This window comes from Sturnira hondurensis, unplaced genomic scaffold (assembly GCF_014824575.4).
Source record: "Sturnira hondurensis isolate 20B ecotype Veracruz unplaced genomic scaffold, ASM1482457v3 Scaffold0022824, whole genome shotgun sequence".
NCBI lineage: Eukaryota > Metazoa > Chordata > Mammalia > Chiroptera > Phyllostomidae > Sturnira > Sturnira hondurensis.
In genome coordinates this window covers 495,836-516,349 of record NW_028095455.1, presented here as the reverse complement: position 1 = coordinate 516,349, position 20,514 = coordinate 495,836, and the positions used below count along the sequence as shown (strand labels likewise).

The 20,514-nt window shown below is 36.5% G+C and overlaps 1 protein-coding gene across 4 annotated transcripts in view; it reads left to right on the top strand.

Moving 5' to 3' along the window:
• The window catches only part of BRD10 (bromodomain containing 10), a 140,627-nt gene that overhangs the window by 101,629 nt on the left and 18,484 nt on the right, over positions 1-20,514 (top strand). For 2 of the 4 annotated variants that reach the window (XM_037036342.1, XM_037036341.1), the window contains exons 6-7: positions 10,992-11,120; positions 15,263-15,378. In XM_037036342.1, coding sequence (XP_036892237.1) covers positions 10,992-11,120; positions 15,263-15,378 — 245 coding nt within the window. The remainder of the gene's footprint in view (positions 1-10,991; positions 11,121-15,262; positions 15,379-20,514) is intronic. The other 2 variants (XM_037036344.1, XM_037036343.1) reach the window with 1 other exon arrangement.

Below are 20,514 nucleotides of genomic sequence, written 5' to 3'. Positions count from 1 at the left end.
TATTATTTTCTTATTCTAGGTCTTCTGGTAAATGACTTACTGATTAACAAAACTGAAAACTATCTCAGCAGTGGAGAGGGATCACATTGTTTTTAAATGGTCATACTTAAAGCTTTTTAAAAAATTAAAATGACCGTTTGGAAACTCTGCACAACAATGAAATAAGTTTCTTTACCTGTTTTAGTTAGAAATTTTAGTCTTATTCGTTAGAAAAATATTTCCTCAATGTCTTTTGTGTACTGTATGTACTACCAGGAACTTGGTATGGATTTATTTTTTTTTAAATATATTTTATTGATTATACCATTACAGTTGTCCCATTCCCCCCACTTCATTCCCGTCCACCCTGCACACACCCGCCCCCACCACTCCCCCCTTTAGTTTATGCCCATGTGTCTCAAGTTCTTTAGATTCTATATTTCCCCTACCATTCTTGCCCTCCCCCTATCTATTTTCTACCTACCGTCTATGCTACTTATTCTCTGTACCTTCTCCCCCCTTCTCCTCCTCCCACTTCCCTTTTGCTAACCCCCCATGTGATCTCCATTTCTATGGTTCCACTCCTGATCTAGCTATCCTCTTAGTTTGCTTTTGTTTTAGGTCTAGTTGTTAATAACTGTGAGTTTGCTGTCCTTTCACTGTTCATATTTTTTATCTTCTTTTTCTTAGATAAGTCCCTTTAACATTTCATATAATAAGGGCTTGGTGGTGACGGACTCCTTCAATTTGACCTTATCTGAGAAGCACTTTATCTGTCCTTCCATTCTAAATGAAAGCTTTGCTGGATAGAGCAATCTTGGATGTAGATCTTTGGATTTCATGACTTGGAATACTTCTTTCCAGCCCCTTCTTGCCTGTAAGGTCTCTTTGGAGAAATCAGCTGACAGTCTGATGGGAAGTCCTTTGTAGGTGACTGTCCCCTTATCTCTTGCTGCTTCTAGGATTCTCTCCATTTTAATCTTGGCTAATGTAATTATGATGTACCTTGGTGTGTTCCTTCTTGGGTCGAATTTCTTTGGGACTCTCTGAGCTTCCTGGACTTCCTGTAAGTCTATTTCCTTTGCCAGACTGGGGAAGTTCTCCTTTATTATTTGTTCAAATAAGTTTTCCACTTGTGGCTGTTCCTCTTCCCCTTCTGGCACCCCTATAATTTGGATGTTGGAACGTTTCAAGATGTCCTGGAGGTTCCTAAGCCTCTCCTCATTTTTTTGAATTCTTGTAACTTTACGTTTTTCTGTTTGGTCATTTTTTTCTTCCTTCTGGTCCACTCCCTTGATTTGAGTACCAGTTTCCTTTCCATCACTGTTGGTTTCCTGTGCATTTCCCTTCATTTCAATTAGTTTAGCCTTCATATGTTCCTCTAATTTGATATGAATTTAGACATTGAAATACAGTTCTCAACCTCAAGAAATTCACTTAAAGATCTTAAGATTCTGTCCCCAACCATGGGGATAAATTACTAATTTTAATAGGCATTGGACTAGCTCTGTGTTTTTGTTTTTTTAATAAAATATTTACTCATTTTCCAGCAGTGTTTATTCAGAAGTCACCATGCACTCTAGACACTTTTCACTTACATGTTTATATGTTGTTTGGGAGTAGAAGTGCAGGTAACATGGACTTTATGAAGAATCAAACATTAACTGATATGTCAAAATAATAGTGAGAAAATAAGACTAGATGACAGGAAATGTGAACCAGAATAATATATGACTGGTAAGATAAAGCTTCACTGATTTAGTGGTTGTAGTCTCTGAATTGTCTGAGAATGCATTTTCATTTATCTGTAGTAAGTCTTGCTTTGGGGAATTTTTTCACATTTAATAACTGCTCTGCTCAACTAAGAACTGGATTTTAACTCCTATTAATAGTATTCACTATTTCTACTTAGTGCAATTTGGCATACTTTCATTCCCATCAGAGAAACTTTCATAAAATACAGTATTTTAAAAACTCTTTTTCTCCAAAGCATGATTCAGTAAAAAGGGAAAAGGGTTGTTTGGTATTTTTACATTAGGCAGAGAATTAATGTTGTATATTCCCAGCATGGAGTGAGCTTCAAGCAAGAGTTAAATTAGGTGACAGATCCTTCTATATAGTTAGAGCTTTGTAGTGTGGCTTTTATAATTTGCCTTAAACTTTTTTGAGTTCTATATCACACACTTATTCAAATAAGAATAACATTTTAAGTATAAAAATTTTACAAAGCCCCGAGTAAGTTTGTATTGTCTTCTATTTACTGCATTATAGTTATTTTTACCTCCTTCCACTGACAAAAGTTTGGAAAATTTGAATTTAAATCTTTGAGGTGCTTAAGGCTGAAACTCTTGAGCTTCATCATTTTTTTTTATATTACAGAAGATACCAAAATCTTTTGAAAGATTCTAAACGTTAAAGATAAAATAGAGTTTAGTGTTTTTTATGAATTTGGGAAGAATATTATAAGAAAACTGAGGGGACTGAACAATAATAAAACTTTCCTATCATTTACCAGACTCTGTAGAAAAAGAAAAAAAATGATACATTATATATTGAAGGAAAATTAACCCAGAATCAGGCAGAGAATAAAAAAGGAACCTAGACAGAAGGCGTAGTCCATGCCAGGAAGCTCAGAGAGTCCCAAAGAAATTCGACCCAAGAAGGAACACACCAAGGTACATCATAATTACATTAGCCAAGATTAAAATGGAGAGAATCCTAGAAGCAGCAAGAGATAAGGGGACAGTCACCTACAAAGGACTTCCCATCAGACTGTCAGCTGATTTCTCCAAAGAGACCTTACAGGCAAGAAGGGGCTGGAAAGAAGTATTCCAAGTCATGAAATCCAAAGATCTACATCCAAGATTGCTCTATCCAGCAAAGCTTTCATTTAGAGTGGAAGGACAGATAAAGTGCCTCTCAGATAAGGTCAAATTGAAGGAGTCCATCATCACCAAGCCCTCATTATATGAAATGTTAAAGGGACTTATCTAAGAAAAAGAAGATAAAAAATATGAACAGTGAAAGGACAGCAAACTCACAGTTATTAACAACTAGACCTAAAACAAAAGCAAACTAAGAGGACAGCTAGATCAGGAGTGGAACCATAGAAATGGAGATCACATGGAGGGTTAGCAGCAGGGAAGTGGGAGGAGGAGAAGGGGGGAGAAGGTACAGAGAATAAGTAGCATAGACGGTAGGTAGAAAATAGACAGGAGGGCAAGAATAGTATGGGAAATATAGAATCTAAAGAACTTGAGACACATGGACATAAACTAAAGGGGGAAATGGTGGGGAGGGTGCATTGTGGAGTGGAATGAAGGGGGGGAAATGGGACAACTGTAATAGCATAATCAATAAAATATATTAGAAAGAAGAAAAAAGAAGGCATAGTCCACATGTGGATATTGTCATACTTTAAAGTAGACATAGGCCTTACATGGAACCAATTTCTTTTTGTTAAGATACGATTCTTACAAGTAGTATATGCTTTCAATTAGAACAAGAGCAGTTTGAGGCAGATTAAGCGTGAATCAATGATAGACAATTGAAAAAAACCTACAAAAGCATTAGTCAAAATGTATTGTCAATGATCATTTAATATAGGAATATAGACTATAGCCCTAGAAATCTCAATAGTGCCTGAGAGTAACTATTAAAATAGAACACAATAACTTGTTCATAATGATGGCCCGTCATTAAAAACTAAATTATATTCATTCTTTGTTCAGATAATCTGGAAGACATATATTTTAGGAACATTTCTGTCAATGTTTTAAAATCTTTTGCCTATAGAGAGAAAATCTCAGCCAGCTAACACATGTACTTAATGTAGTTAGAATATTTACTGTGGGCCTACAGTATGCTAGGTGTTGTGATAGAGCCTGAAAAAGTAAAAATAAGTAGGATACTATTCTTGCTTTTAAGATAGCCCCACTCTTAATTTCACTTACTTGGAACTTTATTCTCTCATGATACCAAATGTAGCATTACTTAGTGGTTCAGATTGTGCCAGGAATTACAGAACCCACCTTTCTGATATCAATTACAATTTGATAAAATTTTATCAATTTCTTTGACCACTAGTTTACTGAAAACGTTCTAATTCAACCAGTGGTTAATTTCCAGTCTAGTATACTTTCTTCATAAATGAAAATGGGTAAATACCATTGATTACCGTATTTTGCTGTGTGTAATGCACACATTTTTGACCAAATTGTTGAGGGGAAAATGAGGATGAGCATTATACATGGGTAGTACTAATTCTGTATCTATATAAATGGTTTTTTAAAAGACAGAGGAGAAGGGAGAGAGAAAGAGGAGGGAGAAATATCCAATGTGTGGTTGCCTCTCACACCCTGCCTACTGGGGTCCTGGCCCACAACCAAGGGGTGTGTCCTCACTAGGAATCGAACTGGTGACCCTCTGGTTCACAGCCCAGTACGCAATCCACTAAGCCACACCAGCCAGGGCTATATAAATGTTTTTAATTCTTTATTTATGCTTATGCATTAAAAGTATAACTCTATAAAGCCATAACAATATCCACATGCAAAGTAATACTCTAGAATACAATAATTGGTTTTGTTGTACCAAATTTCTTGTACCATAATATGTTTAAAAATAAGTGCTAAGATGTCTTAATAATACAAAAAACAAGTGTCTAAATATAAATAAATAATAATTGATTTTAAAAATTAAAACAAAAGACTTTTCCCCTGAAAGTTTGGGCCAAAAACATGGGTGCACATTATACATGGCAAAATGCAGCACATAGATATTGTTAGATTTTCTTCACTAGTAATAGTAACTGCCTCACTAAGAATGTGATATGGCACCCATTTTTTCCTCTACAAAGCTAAATGACACTAAAACTTTCAATATTATTGTTGATATAGTTGTTTATCTTCATGCTTTCCAGTTAAATGCTAATATAGAAACACAGTGGAAATTTTGTATATGCTGTCCAGTGTGGGATGCCTTTAAAATAAAATACAAATGCTTTCCTTTTCCATTAAATTCTTTTTAAGTGAAAATGTGTAAGAGTACCTCAAGAGAAAATACTAGCATATGGTAGTTCACATTAGAACTTTTGGCAGTGTTAAAATACTTTTTTAACTTTTTCCATATTAATATGCAGACATTTCATTAACCTGTCAAACTAGAACTTTTTCAGGGGACTTTACCAAGATGAATGTGCTGTGTTGCCCCCAAAATTGTGAATATGCAGAAATATATGAATATGATGATAGTTTCTTTAGGTAAGCAATAAGAAAAAAGTACCTTTTTATTAATATTATTTGGACTAGGAGAATTTCAAATAATCAGCTTATTAAAATATCAATTACAATGTATTTGTGCTGTGTTATTATACATATGAATTGAAATTCTTTGCAACCTTCCTTTGGATATTGTTACTAACTTTATATATTTTTAACTATATTTTCTTAATTATGCTATTACAGTTGTCCTGATTTTTTCCCCCTTTGCCCTCCTCCACCCAGCATCCCATACTCCCTCAAAGAATTCCTACACCATTGTTCATGTCCCCAGATCATATGTAAAAGTTCTTTGGCTACTCCATTTCCTATGCTGTACATAACATCCATATGGCTATTCTGTTACTACCTATTTGTACTTCTTAATCCCTGTACCTCTTTGCCTATTCCCTCACAACCTTCTCCTATCTGGTAACCATCAAAACACTCTGTATCTATGACTCTGCCTCTGTTGTCCTTTTTTCCTTAGTTTGTGTTTTAGATTCAGTTATGGATAGGGCGTGTATTTATTGCAACTTTATTGTTCATAGTCTTGATCTTCATATTTTCCTTAAATAAATCCTTTTAACATTTCATGTAATAAATGGCTTGGACATGATGAACTCCTTGAGCTTTTTCTTATGTGGGAAGCTCTTTATCTGCCCTCCAGTTCTAAATGATAGCTTTGCTGGCTGTAGGTCCCTACTTTTCATGACTTTGAGTATTTCTTGCCAATCCCTTCTAGGCTGCAAAATTCTTTTGAGATATTAGCTATTGGTCTTATGGGAACTTCCCTGAAGGTAACTAACTTCTTTTCTCTTGCTGCTTTTAAGATTTTCTCTTTGTCACTCTGACCGGTGTAGCTCGGTGGATTGAGTGCCAGCCTGTGAACCAGAGGGTTGCCGGTTTGATTCCCAGTCAGGGCACATGCATGGATGTGGGCCAGGTCCCCTGTAGGGGAACACATAAGAGGCAACCACACGTTGATGTTTCTCTCCCACTCTTTCTCCTTCCCATCCCCTCTCTCTATAAATAAATAAATAAATAAATAAATAAATAAATATTTTAAAAGATTCTCTTTTTGTCTTTAACCTTTGGCATTTTAATTATGATGATATCTTGGAGTCGACCTCTTTGCATCCATCTTGTTTGGTACTCTTTGTGCTTTCTGGACTTGCATGTCTATTTTTTCCAAATTAGGGGACTTTTATTTCATTTTTTCAAATAGATTTCAATTTCTTGTTCTTTCTCTTCTCTTCCTGGCACCCCTATGATGCCAGTGTTGGAGCTCTTAAAGTTATCCCACAGTGTGCTTTGGAATAAGCACATTATCCTCGTCTTTTTGGATTCTTTTTCTTCTTGTTGTTCTGATTGGTTGTGTTTTGCTTCCTTATGTTCCAGATCATTGATTTGATCCCCCTGTACTGTTGTTTCCCTCTTATTCCCTGTAAATAAAATTCCCTGTAATTGTGCTTTATTTCAATTAGTGAATCCTTTGTTTCTGACTGGATCTTTTCTTATGCTGCTGAGGTCCTTGCTAAGTTCCTTGAGCATCCTTGTAACCAGTGTTTTTGAACTCTGCATCTGGTATATTGCTTATCTCCATTTCATTTATCTCTTTTTCTGGGGTTTTGATCTGTTCTTTCTTTTGGACAATGATTCTTTGTTTTCTTGTTTTGGCAGACTCCCTGGGGTTTTTTTTATGTATTAGGTAGAGCTGATTTGACTCTGTGTCTTGGCAGTATGGCCTAATGTAGTAGGTGTCTTGTTAGGTTCAGTGGCACAGCCTCCCGTATCACCCAAGTTGGGTACTGGAGGTGCATCCTTTGTGTGGGCTGAGTACATCCTCCTCCTGTAATTGAGTGTTGGTTGCTGTTGGCAGATCAATGGGAAGTATTTACCCAGGCCAGTCAGCTGCAAGGATTGACTGTGACCACTTACCACCAACCTCTACCCTCTCTGGAGGATCAGATGTGTGGGGGCAGGATGGTGGTTCTCTGACATGGTCTGTAGCTGTCCACTGGGAGCCTGGCCCTGGGGTGTCCAAGGTGTTGGAGGCCAAAGTCAACACCTGCGTTTTGCCCAGAACCACCCTACCTGAGCTATAAAGTAATCTGAGATAGCTGCTACTTGTGCTGGGCTTGGAGATTCCCAGGCAAAGCTAAGATGTGAATCTAGGCTTCATGCTACTAGTAGTGGGCCTCGGGCTCACTGAGGCCAGCTGTTGCTTTATTTGAGAGGATTTAAAAAGTTGTGTGGTGTGGACCTAGACCAGCCATTCATATGGAAAAGCAACTTGGGAGGGCCGTTAAGTTGGATGGGGTGGTGTCTCTGGAGATCTCCAATGTGGGTCAAATAGTGTTAGCCATCTTGATGGAGTCTCAAATGTGGCACCAGATTGCTGGCTCTGTGTAGGGAGGGTTTAGAAAAGGGACAATGGCCTCTGCTCACCTTGATGCCAAGCACTTCATTTTATCCCATTATGGCACTGGTGCCTTTTAAGTTGCTACCCTAGTGCTGCAACTCTGAGGGAATGAGACTGAGTAGGTGAGTCCATGTGTGGGTTTTTTAATGGTAACTGGTTGGGGCTCCAAAAGTTTCTTCTACCAATTCAATCCCCTTTCATTTTTGGAGCCAGAAATTGTGGGAACTTACCTTCTGGGGACTGGAACCCTGGGCCAGGGGTCCTGGTGTGGAACTGGGGCTTCTCGCTCCTGAGATATCCCTCCTGAATTTTTATCTACCACAGATGGGTCTGAAACCAGCCTCTTCTGGTTTCACACCCACCTGTGACCCTCCTACCAGTCTGGATGGATGTGTTTTCTAAATTCCATAGTCAGACTTCATTCAACTCAATTTCTGATGGTTGTGAGTGATGGTTCTATATTTTGTAATTTTGATATGGTTCTTTACTGATTTCATTTTATTTTATTAAGTATAATTTTTATTATACTACTATAATTGTCCCAGTTTCTTCCCTTTATCCCCTTCTTCCCTGTACCCCTACCCTACACTCTTCATTAATCCCCCCCACCCTTAGTTTATGTCCATGGATCATGCATGTACTTCAACTTCTCCATTTCCTATGCTCTTCTTAACATTGCCCTGCCTATTTTGTTTCTACCAATTTTTCTTCTTAATCTCCGTACCTTTCCCTGTCCCCCTCCCTGCTGATAACCCTCCAAATGATCTCCATGTCTTTCATTCTGTTCCTCTTATAGTTGTTTGCTTAGTTTGTTTTTGTTTTTTAGATTCAGTTGTTGACAGTTATGAGTTTGTTAATCATTTTACTGTTCATAGTTTTGTTCTTTTTCTCTTTCTTAGATAAGTCCATTTAACATTTCATATAATAAAGCTTTGGCCATGATGAACTCCTTAGCTTTACCTTGTCTGGGAAGCACTTTATCTGCCCTTTGATTCTCAATGATGGCTTTGCTGGATAGAGTAATCTTGGTCGTAGGCCATGCTTTTCATCACTTTGAATACTCCCTGCCAGTTTTTTCTTGCCTGCAAAGTTTCTTTTGAGAAATCAGCTGATAGTCTTACGGGAACTTCTTTGTAGGTAACTGCTATTTTCTTGCTGCTTTTAAGATTTTCTCTTTGCCTTTAGCCTTTGACATTTTAATTATGATTTGTCTTGCAGTAGTCCTCTTTGGGTCCATCTTCTTTGGGACTCTGTCCCAAAGCCTACTTAGGGCTTCCTGGACCTGTATGTCTAGTTCCTACACCAAATTAGGGATATTTTCTTTCATTATTTTTTCAAATAAGTTTTCAATTTCTTGCTCTTCCTCTTCTCTTGGCATCCCTATGATTCAGATGTTGACATGTTTGGAGATGTCCCAGAGTCTTCTTATTCTCTTTGGTTTTTTGAGCTTTTGTTTCTTCATTCTGTGCTGGTTGATCGTTTATTTCTTCTTTATATTCCAAATCATTGATTTGAACCCCGGCTTCCTTCTGTTTGTTCTTGATTCCCTACAAATTTTTCTTTATTTCATTTAGTTTAGCTTTCATTCCTCGCTTAAGCTTTTGCCATATTCAGTGATTTCTATGAGCATACTTATCACCAGTGTTTTGAACTCTGCATCTGCTAGGTTGGCTATCTCTGTTTAGCTTTGTTCTTTTTCTGGGGTTTTGTTCTCTTTCATTTGGGCCATATTTTCTTGTCTCCACAATTTGGCAGCCTCCCTGTGGTTTGTGTGTGTGTGTGTGTGTGTGTGTGTGTGTGTGCATGTGTGTATTAGGTAGTGTTGCTTTGACTCTCTGTATTGGTGCACCCGTTAAGTTGTATACAACAGAGCCTTAGGTATTTGTCAGGTCAGGGCAACCTGCTTCACTGCTTTGTGGTTTTGTATGTGGAAGAGGGTTTGGAAAGGGGACACTGCCACTGAGGCTTGCTCAGCACTTGCCCTGTTTCCAGTCACTTTACCCACCTTCTCATATGCAACTGGCACCCCTCTAGCTGCTGCCCTGGTGGTGGTTCCCAGAATGGGTTGGTTTGCATTCATTCTAGGAGCCTGTGGGCCCTTTAAATGGACTCTCCCAAGAGACTGGCAGCTTATTCCACCACCCCAACTCCCACTAGTTTTTACAGTCAGAAATTATGAGACTTTAGTTTTCCAGCTCAGGAATGCTGGACCATGTGGTCTGGCCTGCAGCTGGGATCACTGATTCCCATTGTATCCCTCCTGATTATATCCACCATATGTGTATGTGGGGCCACCCATTCCACCAGCTGCCTTGTTATTGCCACCTCAGCTCCACCACACAGCGTCCTCTCCACCCTGGCTCACTAGCTCCACCTCTCCCACCCATCTGGATGAATGTGACTTCTTTAAATCCTTGGTTGTCAGACTTCTATACAGTTGGATTTGGGGGCAGGTCTGGGTGTTTTTTGTTTTGAAGCTAGTTGTGATCCTTTTTATGATTGTGCAAGGAGGTCAAGCATGCCTTCCTACATGTACATCTTAACCAGAAGTCCTGTTAGTGATTTTAAATCAGACATCTTTCTGTATGGATCCATTTGGCTTTTCCAAAAGTTGTTTGTGTTTTATTTGAAAAGCATGATATATTGCTATTTAATTTTTTTCCAGCCCTGGCTGGTGTAGCTCAGTGGATTGAGCACGGGCCTGTGAACCAGAGGATCGCGGTTCGATTTCCAGTCAGGGCACATGCCTGGGTTGCAGGCCAATTCCTGGCAGGGGACACATGATACATTGTGTGTCCTCGGCAGAGGCAACCATACATTGATATTTCTCTCCCTCTCTCCTTCCCTTCCCCTCTAAAGATAAATAAATAAAATATTTTTTAAAAAATATTTTTTCCACCATGGTATTTCTATCTGGAATAAGAACCAAGCCTGTAACAAAAAAATATGATCCACATTTCTGTACTCTAACAACATATTTATTATAAGTAAAACCATATAGAAAAAATAGCATTGATATTTTATTATATTTATTGTTTTTGTACTGTTCTTTATAGTAAAATTGTTTTTCATCTTCACAATAATGCCCCCTTAATTTAAAAAAATCTTTTGTGTAATTTTTCTTTCATGTAATTGTTAATTCCTATTTTGTTTAGATATACTATTGTAAGAAAATCTATATAAAAAATAAGATCATTTGTTTAAGGAAGTTACTTTCACCTAAGTTTAACATTTAAACCATCTAAGTTATTAAAATGTGCAAAATATGTCTGCGATGGTGAGACATATGATAAATCTGGAATTTGTTTTCCTCTTTTTCTTCATTTTAGATGTCCAATGTCCCCAACATCAGTAGATTGCCAACTCCCTCTCTGCAACACTCCAGCCAGCATTCTGCTGGTGCTGTCATCCCCATCCTAGATCACTGCCGTAGAATGGACTTGTTCTTTAGTCGTAAGGTAAGTTTCCCTGCCCACTCATTTCACATGCATATGCTCAGGTTTTCATTTTACAAAATTGTGCAGTCTTGTAAGTTTTATAAATTTCCTTTTCCCATATGGTTCCTTAGGTAATTAATGTATCACATTAAAAAACTTATGAAACTTCATACTATAATAAAGGATGTGGCTTATGACCATAGACCAGCTCCTTTTTGTAGTAATCCCTATCAGGTTATAAAACCTCCACTGTTTGAAACTTGGGGAGTTTTGGAAAGGGAGCTGGCAATCTGCAGCTGCTGTGGACATTGGATGAGAAAGTATTGAAAGGTAAGCTTCAAATTTAATCCATATTGTGTTTTTGGTTCCACAGTTTATGCGTGAAATTCATATTCTATTTTATGTTAAACTTTATACTAAATTCATAAAAGAAAACTACCACTCTCTTTTTTGAAGTGACTTTCAGTAAATGTTTGAATTATTCAGTTTACATAACCATTGGGATTATCTTAGAAAATGTTTTTTATCCCTGAAAATAGTGAGAATTCTGATATTGAAAATAGTTCATTTATCCTCATATTCATATACTTGTTTATAAAGAAAACTCAGGGCCAAATTTATATACATAAAGCTTACTAAATATAATTTTTATTAGAGAAACAGTTATAGCACTATTCCACAAACGCCCTTTTATTAATTCTTCTACCTACTATTTTTATCTTTGGTTCTATATTGATCAGTACAGATAAAGATTGTAAGAGCATTTTAATTTTTATTACATCTATATTCTCTCATGTGTTTGAAAATAGGGGAACTTGATGTTTTTCTTATTTATTAATTTAATTTTAAACCTTAGATCACTGTAGTTTTAACTACAATTGTAATTAAACAAAATAAATCTGACATGTTAACGTTTGCATTACAGAGATACCTACATGTAAACATTGGTACTTACACAATACAGTCTCTTTCTTCTTTGAGAATTTCCTTTGTATGGGTCAAGATAAGCAGCACTGAGTAGTGGAAGAGAGGGGGGTTTTAGCATTCAGAAGATCTAGAATTCTACTCTAAAGTCTACATCTGTCTACAAGTACTTCCCCGTATGTTACTTTAGCTACTTTCCTTCTATGAAATTATGGCCTCTGAGTTCCCTTTTAGCTTTAATAATTTTATCCCAGAAGAAACATAGTTGTTCTTAGTTTTTCATTATCTGCATATGTAAATCAAGTTGCTTAGTCAGAAAAGCTATGGCCAGTGTTCAGTTAACAACCTGACTTAATGTTCAGGAAATACTTGTTTGATTTTAAATAAATTTTTATATTAGACCTAAGTTACAGTTCACTGTTACCATCTGACTAACTTTTAAAAATTCTCTTTACATTAGTTCATTGTATTCTGTGATACTCTTAGATCATCATTTGGTAGTAGGGGACATACTATTTTAATTCTATTTGGGTTGTATTAACCAAAGAAAATGATAAATGAAACGAGCAGTGTGAGGTTCTCTTTTACTATCAAGTAGTTTAAGCACGTTACCTCAAATACCAGTCCCAGAGCAGTGATTCTGAACTTTCTTAAACCTATGCCCCCTTTTGATCAACCTAAAAGCTATGGATACCCATACCCTATGGCAGGGTATAGGAATGCCCTTTGTCAAGGTCATTGTATGCTTTATATGTATCTTCTAGTCATTTTACTATACTTTCTGTAATTTGTGATGTATAAATAATAGACTTTGTTTGTTTCCCAAATATGGGATGATTAAATATACAGTTTCAAATGTAAATGAAATACCATACCATCACTATCCCAAGTAGGGAATATGCAATATTAAGAAGGAAAGAAGGCGAAAATATGTACATAAAGTTAAAAGGCTGTAGACATCCCCAAATAGGTCAGTGGTTAAGAGAGAATTATATGGAAGTTAGAAGTCTATTCTTTGATTACATTTAAGACTCTTTCCCTATGTATAGTCAGCTGGTTCAGTAGTTCATTTTCTGGGAATTGGATTAATTAAAATTTAATAACCAAAATAAAATCAAATGGCAAAATCTTCCTAACCCTTTAAAAATTGTTTTTAATAAAAATTGTTATAATTGAGTAGAGACACAAATACACCTGACAAATGTCTTAAAGTAATGACATCCAGCTATACAGTCCCCCCTTTCTTGTTCCTCACCTGCCTAGTGTAAATTCCCGTAATACTGGTAGTCCTTCTGCATTCCCCAGCCCATCACCACCACACTAATCCAGACAGCAGTCTTGCTGCCCAAGTTAATTCTGCACCTGCTATTCTTCCCCATAAGACACCCAGTTAAAAGGAATTTAGCATGCTTGGTGCTCCCCAATCTTTTAATACTTTTCTAACTAATTATACCAAAAAGAGGATAGTCTCTCCACCTTCATTCCTCATTTCTTTCCTCTTTCTGCTCTCTTTAGCTTTGGGAAAGTCTACTTCTACTCTCACAATTTTATTTTTGAGCCAAATGATAGTTAAGAAGTAGAAAAATAACATTGTTGACATGCCGTGTTAAAAGAAAAAATCTCCACTCTCCTATTTTCTTTCTTTTTTCTTTTTTTCTTTTCTATTTTTTATTGAAATAAAACCCTATCTCATTCCACCAAAGATTTAGGATGACTGTCACCTGCATTTTCATCTTTCTCAATTTTCTCTAGATGAAAGTTATTTCTTGTTCAGTTTTATTGTTTGTCATTAAATAGTATTTTCATGGATTTTCAAGTATTTGATACTATTCTATAACATTCTTTGGAAAAAAATGAACTTTTGAGGTATAGTTCATTATTAAGTTGGGTTCTTTTAAGTATTAAGAACCCAAAGTATTAAGTATTTAACCAGAGGGTAGATATGTCTATCTACATTAGTATATTATGTGAAATAAAATTACTTTGTTGACATTTCACAGTGATATGATTTGTCTTGCCAATATGAAGACATGAGAATTAGTGAGTCAAGGTTCTTTATTTATGTGATTATATGCACATAAAATCCCACATCTTCATAACTCTTTTACTAAACAATCTCTCTTCCAAGATTTAAAAAAAACCTCAGAGGTAGAAATGTACTTATTTATTTTTATGTGCATAAACATTCTGTTGGTTTAAAACACGAAATTTTTTTAGTGTAGGAATTATACAATTAATCACTTAGATTTTATATATGACTTAAGTTTCCATGACTGAAATCTTGAAGGTTTTAGGTATATATACAATGAGGAAATTAATGCACAGATTAGGATGTATTTTGCTCTAGGGAGTTTTAATTTTTCTGCCTCAGTGTTCTATGTATGTGCAAATTGACTCACTTAACAATTGCTATGGAATGAAGTCTAATTTGTTGCATGCTAAATGTGACCCGTAACATATAGTAGTGTGTTTTTTGTTGTTAAAAAAATAAAACAGGTGGACTATAGGGTATGTGAATTATATCTTAAAACTATTACCGAGAAAGGAAATACAACATGATATATAACAATAAACGATGATAATGATGGTGGGGATGTTGACAGGTGTATACTAACATTGTGGAGAATGTGGTAAAGGATAAGCTACCTAGATATATAACTTCTATAAACTTACTGTTCCTGTGGTATTAGTATCTCTACTAGAGGTTTTTATAATCTATGTCAGATTGAATTTATGCCATAGTTTTTAAGAAATACTGACAATAGTTTTAAGAACTTGAACTTCAGCATCAGGCAGATGTGTGTTCAAGTCATATGACCTTAATCAAATTATTTCAGCTCTTTGAGCTTCAGTTGTGTCATTTGTTAAGTGAGACTAAAATGCACATGCCTCAGAAGGGTTTCATAACAGCTAGAGAGCATGTGTACTGTCATGCTCACTCCATCCCTCCTTCCTTCTTCCCATCTCTCACCCATATGTAAATGAATACTTTGAATAGTGCTTAGCAAATGGAGGCAGTGTCAGTAATTATTAATTCAGTGTAACATTACAGTATTGAAAATGATTACCAGTATGTCACATGAGAGTTATCACTGGATACTTCCCCCATTCTGCAACCTTCTAAAGAAGAGAAACTTATTTTATGGGTATTGGTGTGTTGGTTTATACTCAGAAAATGAGCCTTGACATGCACTTTTAGATTAAATCTAAAGGATTTACTTTTAAAATTATGTTTTTAGGGCAAATGGTATCATCGGAGGCAAGCTGTAAAAGAATTGCATGGTACATTGATACGTCTTTTAAATGAATTGCTGCCATGGGAACCAAAGTTAATGAAAGCTTTTCAAAGAAACAGGTAATTCAATTTCTATTTGTTTCACATATTTTAGGACTCTTATTTTAGGATTTATGAGAAGATATACTGGAATTATATAGTAGTTTTCTATTGATATATAATTTAACAGATATTTTTCAATGCCTTCTGTGTGTAAAAGACGTTCTAAGCCCTGAAAAAATACTGTTAATAAAACAAAATCCTTATTCTGTGGCTTACATTGTTTTATATTTTGAAAGATATTATTTATTTTTAGCTCTGGCTGGTGTCGCTCAGTGGGTTGCACACCAGCCTGCAAACCAAAGGATCTCCAGTTGGATTCCCAGTCAGGGCACGTGCCTGGGTGGCGGGCCAGGTTCCCAGTGTGGAGTGCATGAGAGGCAACCACATACAGATGTTTCTCTCACTCACTTTCCCTCTCTCTTCCCCTCTGTATAAAAATGGATAAATAAAATCTTTACAAAAATATTTTATTTTTAGGGTGAGGGGAAGGAAGTGGGGAAGAAAGGGAGAGAAACATCCATGTGTGAGAGATACATTGATTGGTTGCCTCTCTTATGCCCCCAACTGGGGAACCTGGCCCGCCACCCAGGTACGTGCCCTGACTGGGAATCGAACCAGTGACCTTTTGGTTCACAGGCCAGCACTCAGTCCACTGATCCACACCAGCCAGGGCAACATTCCTTTTCTTTATTGTAAAATGCAAAAAACTTACCATTTTTATCAGTTTTAAGTATGCAGTTCAATGGTGTTAAATACATTTATATTGTTTTGTTACTATAACTCATCCATCTCCAGAACTAAAACAGAAACTCTGTACCCATTAAATGATAAATCTGCATTTTTTCTGCCCTCTAGCAACTGGTAACCACCATTGTGTATTTTGTCTTGGTAATTTTGGCTAATTATATAATATACAATATTTGTCTTTTTTGTGGCAGGCTTATTTCACTTAGAATAATGTTGTCGGTCTTCATCCTTCTTGCAGCATATGTCAGAATTTTCTCCCTTTCTACAGCTAATATTCCATTGTATGCATTTACATTTTCTGTAGTGGACACTTAGGTAGTTTTCATGATTTATTTTTCCCTTTGTTTTTGTTTTCTGTTTTTTTGCCCAAGGACATTTTGTCATTGCACTATTAGAGAGAGAGGAAGGGAGGGGAAAAAGAGGGAAACAAACATTGATGTGAGAAAGAAACATCTATTTATTGCCTTTCCTAAATGCCAACCGGGGATGGACCTGCAACCTAGGCCTGTGCCCTAACCTAGAATCGAACCTATGACCTTTCAGTTTGTGGAAAATACCCAACCAACTGAGCCACACTGACCAGGGCAGGTAGCTTTCATGTTTTTAGGTATTATGAATAATGCTGTTCTGAACATAGATGTACAGACATCTCAGTTCCCTGCTTTCAGTTCTTTGTGTATATATCCAGAAGTAGGATTGCCAGATCATATCATAATTCTACTTGTAATTTTCTCTGTACCCATCATATTGTTTTCCATGATAACTGTACAGTTTTATATTCCTAAGAACAGTGTATAAAAGGGTTCCTATTCACATTCTTGCTAATGTTTGTTATTTTCTACTATTTTTTAAATAGTTTTCTTAGTGTGAGATGGGTGGGTGCTATATTGTACTTTTAATTTGCATTTTTCAAATGATTAGTGATTTTGAATATCTTTTTATGTATTTATTGGCCATTTGTATATCTTTGGAGAAATGTTTTAAGTTTTTGCCAATTTTGGGGTTGCTTGTTTGATTTTTTTATTGCTGAGTTTTAGAATTCTTTATATACTCTGGTTATTAATCCTTTATTAGATATAAGATTTATCAATATGTTTACAATCGGGTTGCCATTTCACTTTATTTTTATTTTTTATTTTTTAAAATGTTTTATTGGTTATGCTATTACAGTTGTCCCACTTTTTTCTTCCCTTTATTCTCTTCCACCCTATACCCCTCTCCCACCAGGAACTTCCCCCACCAGTTCATGTCCATAGCTCATACATATAAGTTCTTTGGCTTTTCCAGTTTCTATACTATTCTTAACCTCCCTCTATCTATTTTCTACCTACTATTTATGCTTCTTATTCCCTGTACCTTTTTACCCATTCTTCTTCTCCCTCTCCACTGATAACCCTCCATGTGATCCTCCATTTCTGTGATTCTATTCCTGTTCTAGTTGTTTGCTTAGTTTGTTTTTGTTTTGTTTTGTTTTTTAGGTTCAGTTGATAATTGTGAATTCGTGGTCATTTTACTGTTCACAGTTTTTGATCTTCTTTTTCTTAGATAACTCCCTTTAACATTTCATATAATAAGGGACTGGTGATGATGAACTCCTTGAACTTGACCTTATCTGGGAAGCACTTTATCTGCCATTCCATTCTAAATGATAGCCTTGCTGGATAGAGCAATCTTGGGTGTAGGTTGTTGCCTTTCATGACTGTAAATACTTCTTTCTAGCCTCCTCTTACCTGCAAGGTTTCTTTTGAGAAATCAGCTTGTGGGAACTCTTTTGTAGGTAAGAATTGTTTTGAGAAATCACTCTTATGGGAAGTCCTTTGTAGGTAACTCTCCTTTCTTCTTCCTACTTTTAAGATTCTCTTCTTATCTTTCACTTTGTATAATGTAATGATGATGTGCCTTGGTGTGTGCTTCCTTGGGTGCAACTTCTTTGGGACTCTTTGAGCTTCCTGGACTTCCTGGAAGTCTGTTCCCTTTCCCAGGTTAGGGAAGTTCTTCATTATGTCTTCAATTCCTCTTCTCCTTCTGGCATTCCTGTGATTCGTATGTTGGAACATTTAAAGTTGTCCCCGGAAGATCCTAAGCCTCTCCTCATATTTTTGAATTCTTGTTTCTTCATTCTGTTCTGGTTGGATGTTTATTTCTTCCTTTTGTTCCAAATTGTTAATTTAGGTTCCAGTTTCCTTCCCTTCACTGTTGGTTCCCTGTATGTTTTCCTTTATTTCATTTTGTATAGCCTTCATTTCTTCCTTTATTTTGCTACCAAACTATCTCATTTCTGTGAACATCCTGATTACCAGTGTTTTGAACTCTGCATCTGATAGGTTGGCTATATCTCTGTTACTTAGTTCTATTTTTGAACCTTTGCTCTGTTCTTTCATTTGGGCCATTTTTTTTGTCTTGGCATGTTGTAAGGGATGGAGCCTTAGGCATTCACCAGGGCAGGGCAACCCATGTTGCTGCACTGTGGCAGCACTATATGTGGACCATGAGTCAGAGAGAGAACAGTGCCTCTTGCTTGGCTCTCACCCTACTTTCAATCACTTCTCCCACTGCCCACAACCAAATTGGGCCCTTCTGGTGCTTATTCCCAGGTGAATGGGTTTGTGTACATTCTGTTACCCAGTAGGTCTCTCCAATGAATTCTCCTGGGAGGCTGGGAGTTTCTCCTACCCCCGGAACCCCCACAGGTTTTTTCATTTGGAAGTTTTGAGGCTTTATTTCCCCTCACTGGAATCCTGAGTTGTGCAATCTGTCTTACTTCCCAGTAGTTCCTCTCGGTTTATCTACACACAAATGTAGAAGCTCCAGGTGCCACCTTGCTGCACATCCTCTCCACCCAGGTGCCCATCTCTACCCCTCCTACCAGTTTGAATGATGTTTCTTCTTTAACTCCTTGGTCATTGGACTTTCATAAAGTTCAGTTTTCTGGCAGTTCTGGTTATTTTTTGTGTTTAAATTTGTTGTTGTCCTTCTGTGTGTGCCAGGAGGCAAAATATATTTACCTACGCCTCCACCTTGGCTGGAAGTCAATTTTGCTTTGTGGATAGTGCCTTTTTAAAAAGGTTTTATTTCTTTATTTTTAAAGAAATGGAAAGGGATGGACAGAGGGAGAGAAATATCAATGTATGGTTGTCTCTCACACATCCCTTACCAGGGACTTGGCCCACAACCCAGGCATGTGCCCTGACTGCAAATCGAACCAGTGACCCTTTAATTCATAGGCCCGCACTCTGCCCACCAAGCTATACCAGTCAGGGCTGATAGTGATTTTAATACACAAAACTTTTTAATTTTCACGAAGTCTAATTTGTCTATTTTTTTCTTTTGTTGCCTATGTCTATAGAGTTATATTGTATCCAAAAAAATCACTGCCAAATCCAGTGTCATGAAGCCTTTGCCCTGTTTTCTAACAAGAGGTTTATAGTTTTAGCTCTTTCACTTAGGGCATTGATCCATTTGGAGTTAACTTTTATACGAAGTGTTAGAAANCAGTCAGGGCTGATAGTGATTTTAATACACAAAACTTTTTAATTTTCACGAAGTCTAATTTGTCTATTTTTTTCTTTTGTTGCCTATGTCTATAGAGTTATATTGTATCCAAAAAAATCACTGCCAAATCCAGTGTCATGAAGCCTTTGCCCTGTTTTCTAACAAGAGGTTTATAGCTTTAGCTCTTTCACTTAGGGCATTGATCCATTTGGAGTTAACTTTTATACGAAGTGTTAGAAAAGGGTCTAGCTCTATTCTTTTGTATGTGGTTACCCACTTTTCTTAGCACCAGTTGTTGAAAAGATTGTTCTTTGCTCATTGAATGGTTGGCACCTTTGTAAAAAAAACTGACCATATAACAAAGGGTTTATTTCTAGATTTTGTTCTATTCCATGGACCCATATGTCTGTTTTTATGCTAGTACCACATTGTTTTGATTACTATGTTTTTATATTGTAGTTACTTTTGAAAGCAGGAAGTATAAGTACTTCATTTTGGTGTTTTTTTCTCCCCAAGATTGTTTTGGCTACTTGGTGTCTCTTGAGATTGCACATGAATTTCAAGATGGTTTTTTCTGTTATTGCAACAAACACCATTGGGATTTTGATATGTGTTGCACCAAATCTGTAGATTAATGTGAGTAGTATTGACGTCTTTAAATATTGTCTTCTCACTACAAAGAAAGAAATTATAGGCCAATATTTCTGATGAGCATAGGTGAAAAAGTACTCAACAAAATATTTGCAATCCAAATTCAGCAATGCATTAAAAAGATCATACACCGTAACTAGGTGGGATTTATTCCAACAAGTAGCCACAGCTATCTTGAAAAAGAACAAAGTTGGAAGTTATCATACAACCTGATATCAAACTACATTACAAAGCTATAGTAATTAAAACAGCACAGTACAGTCA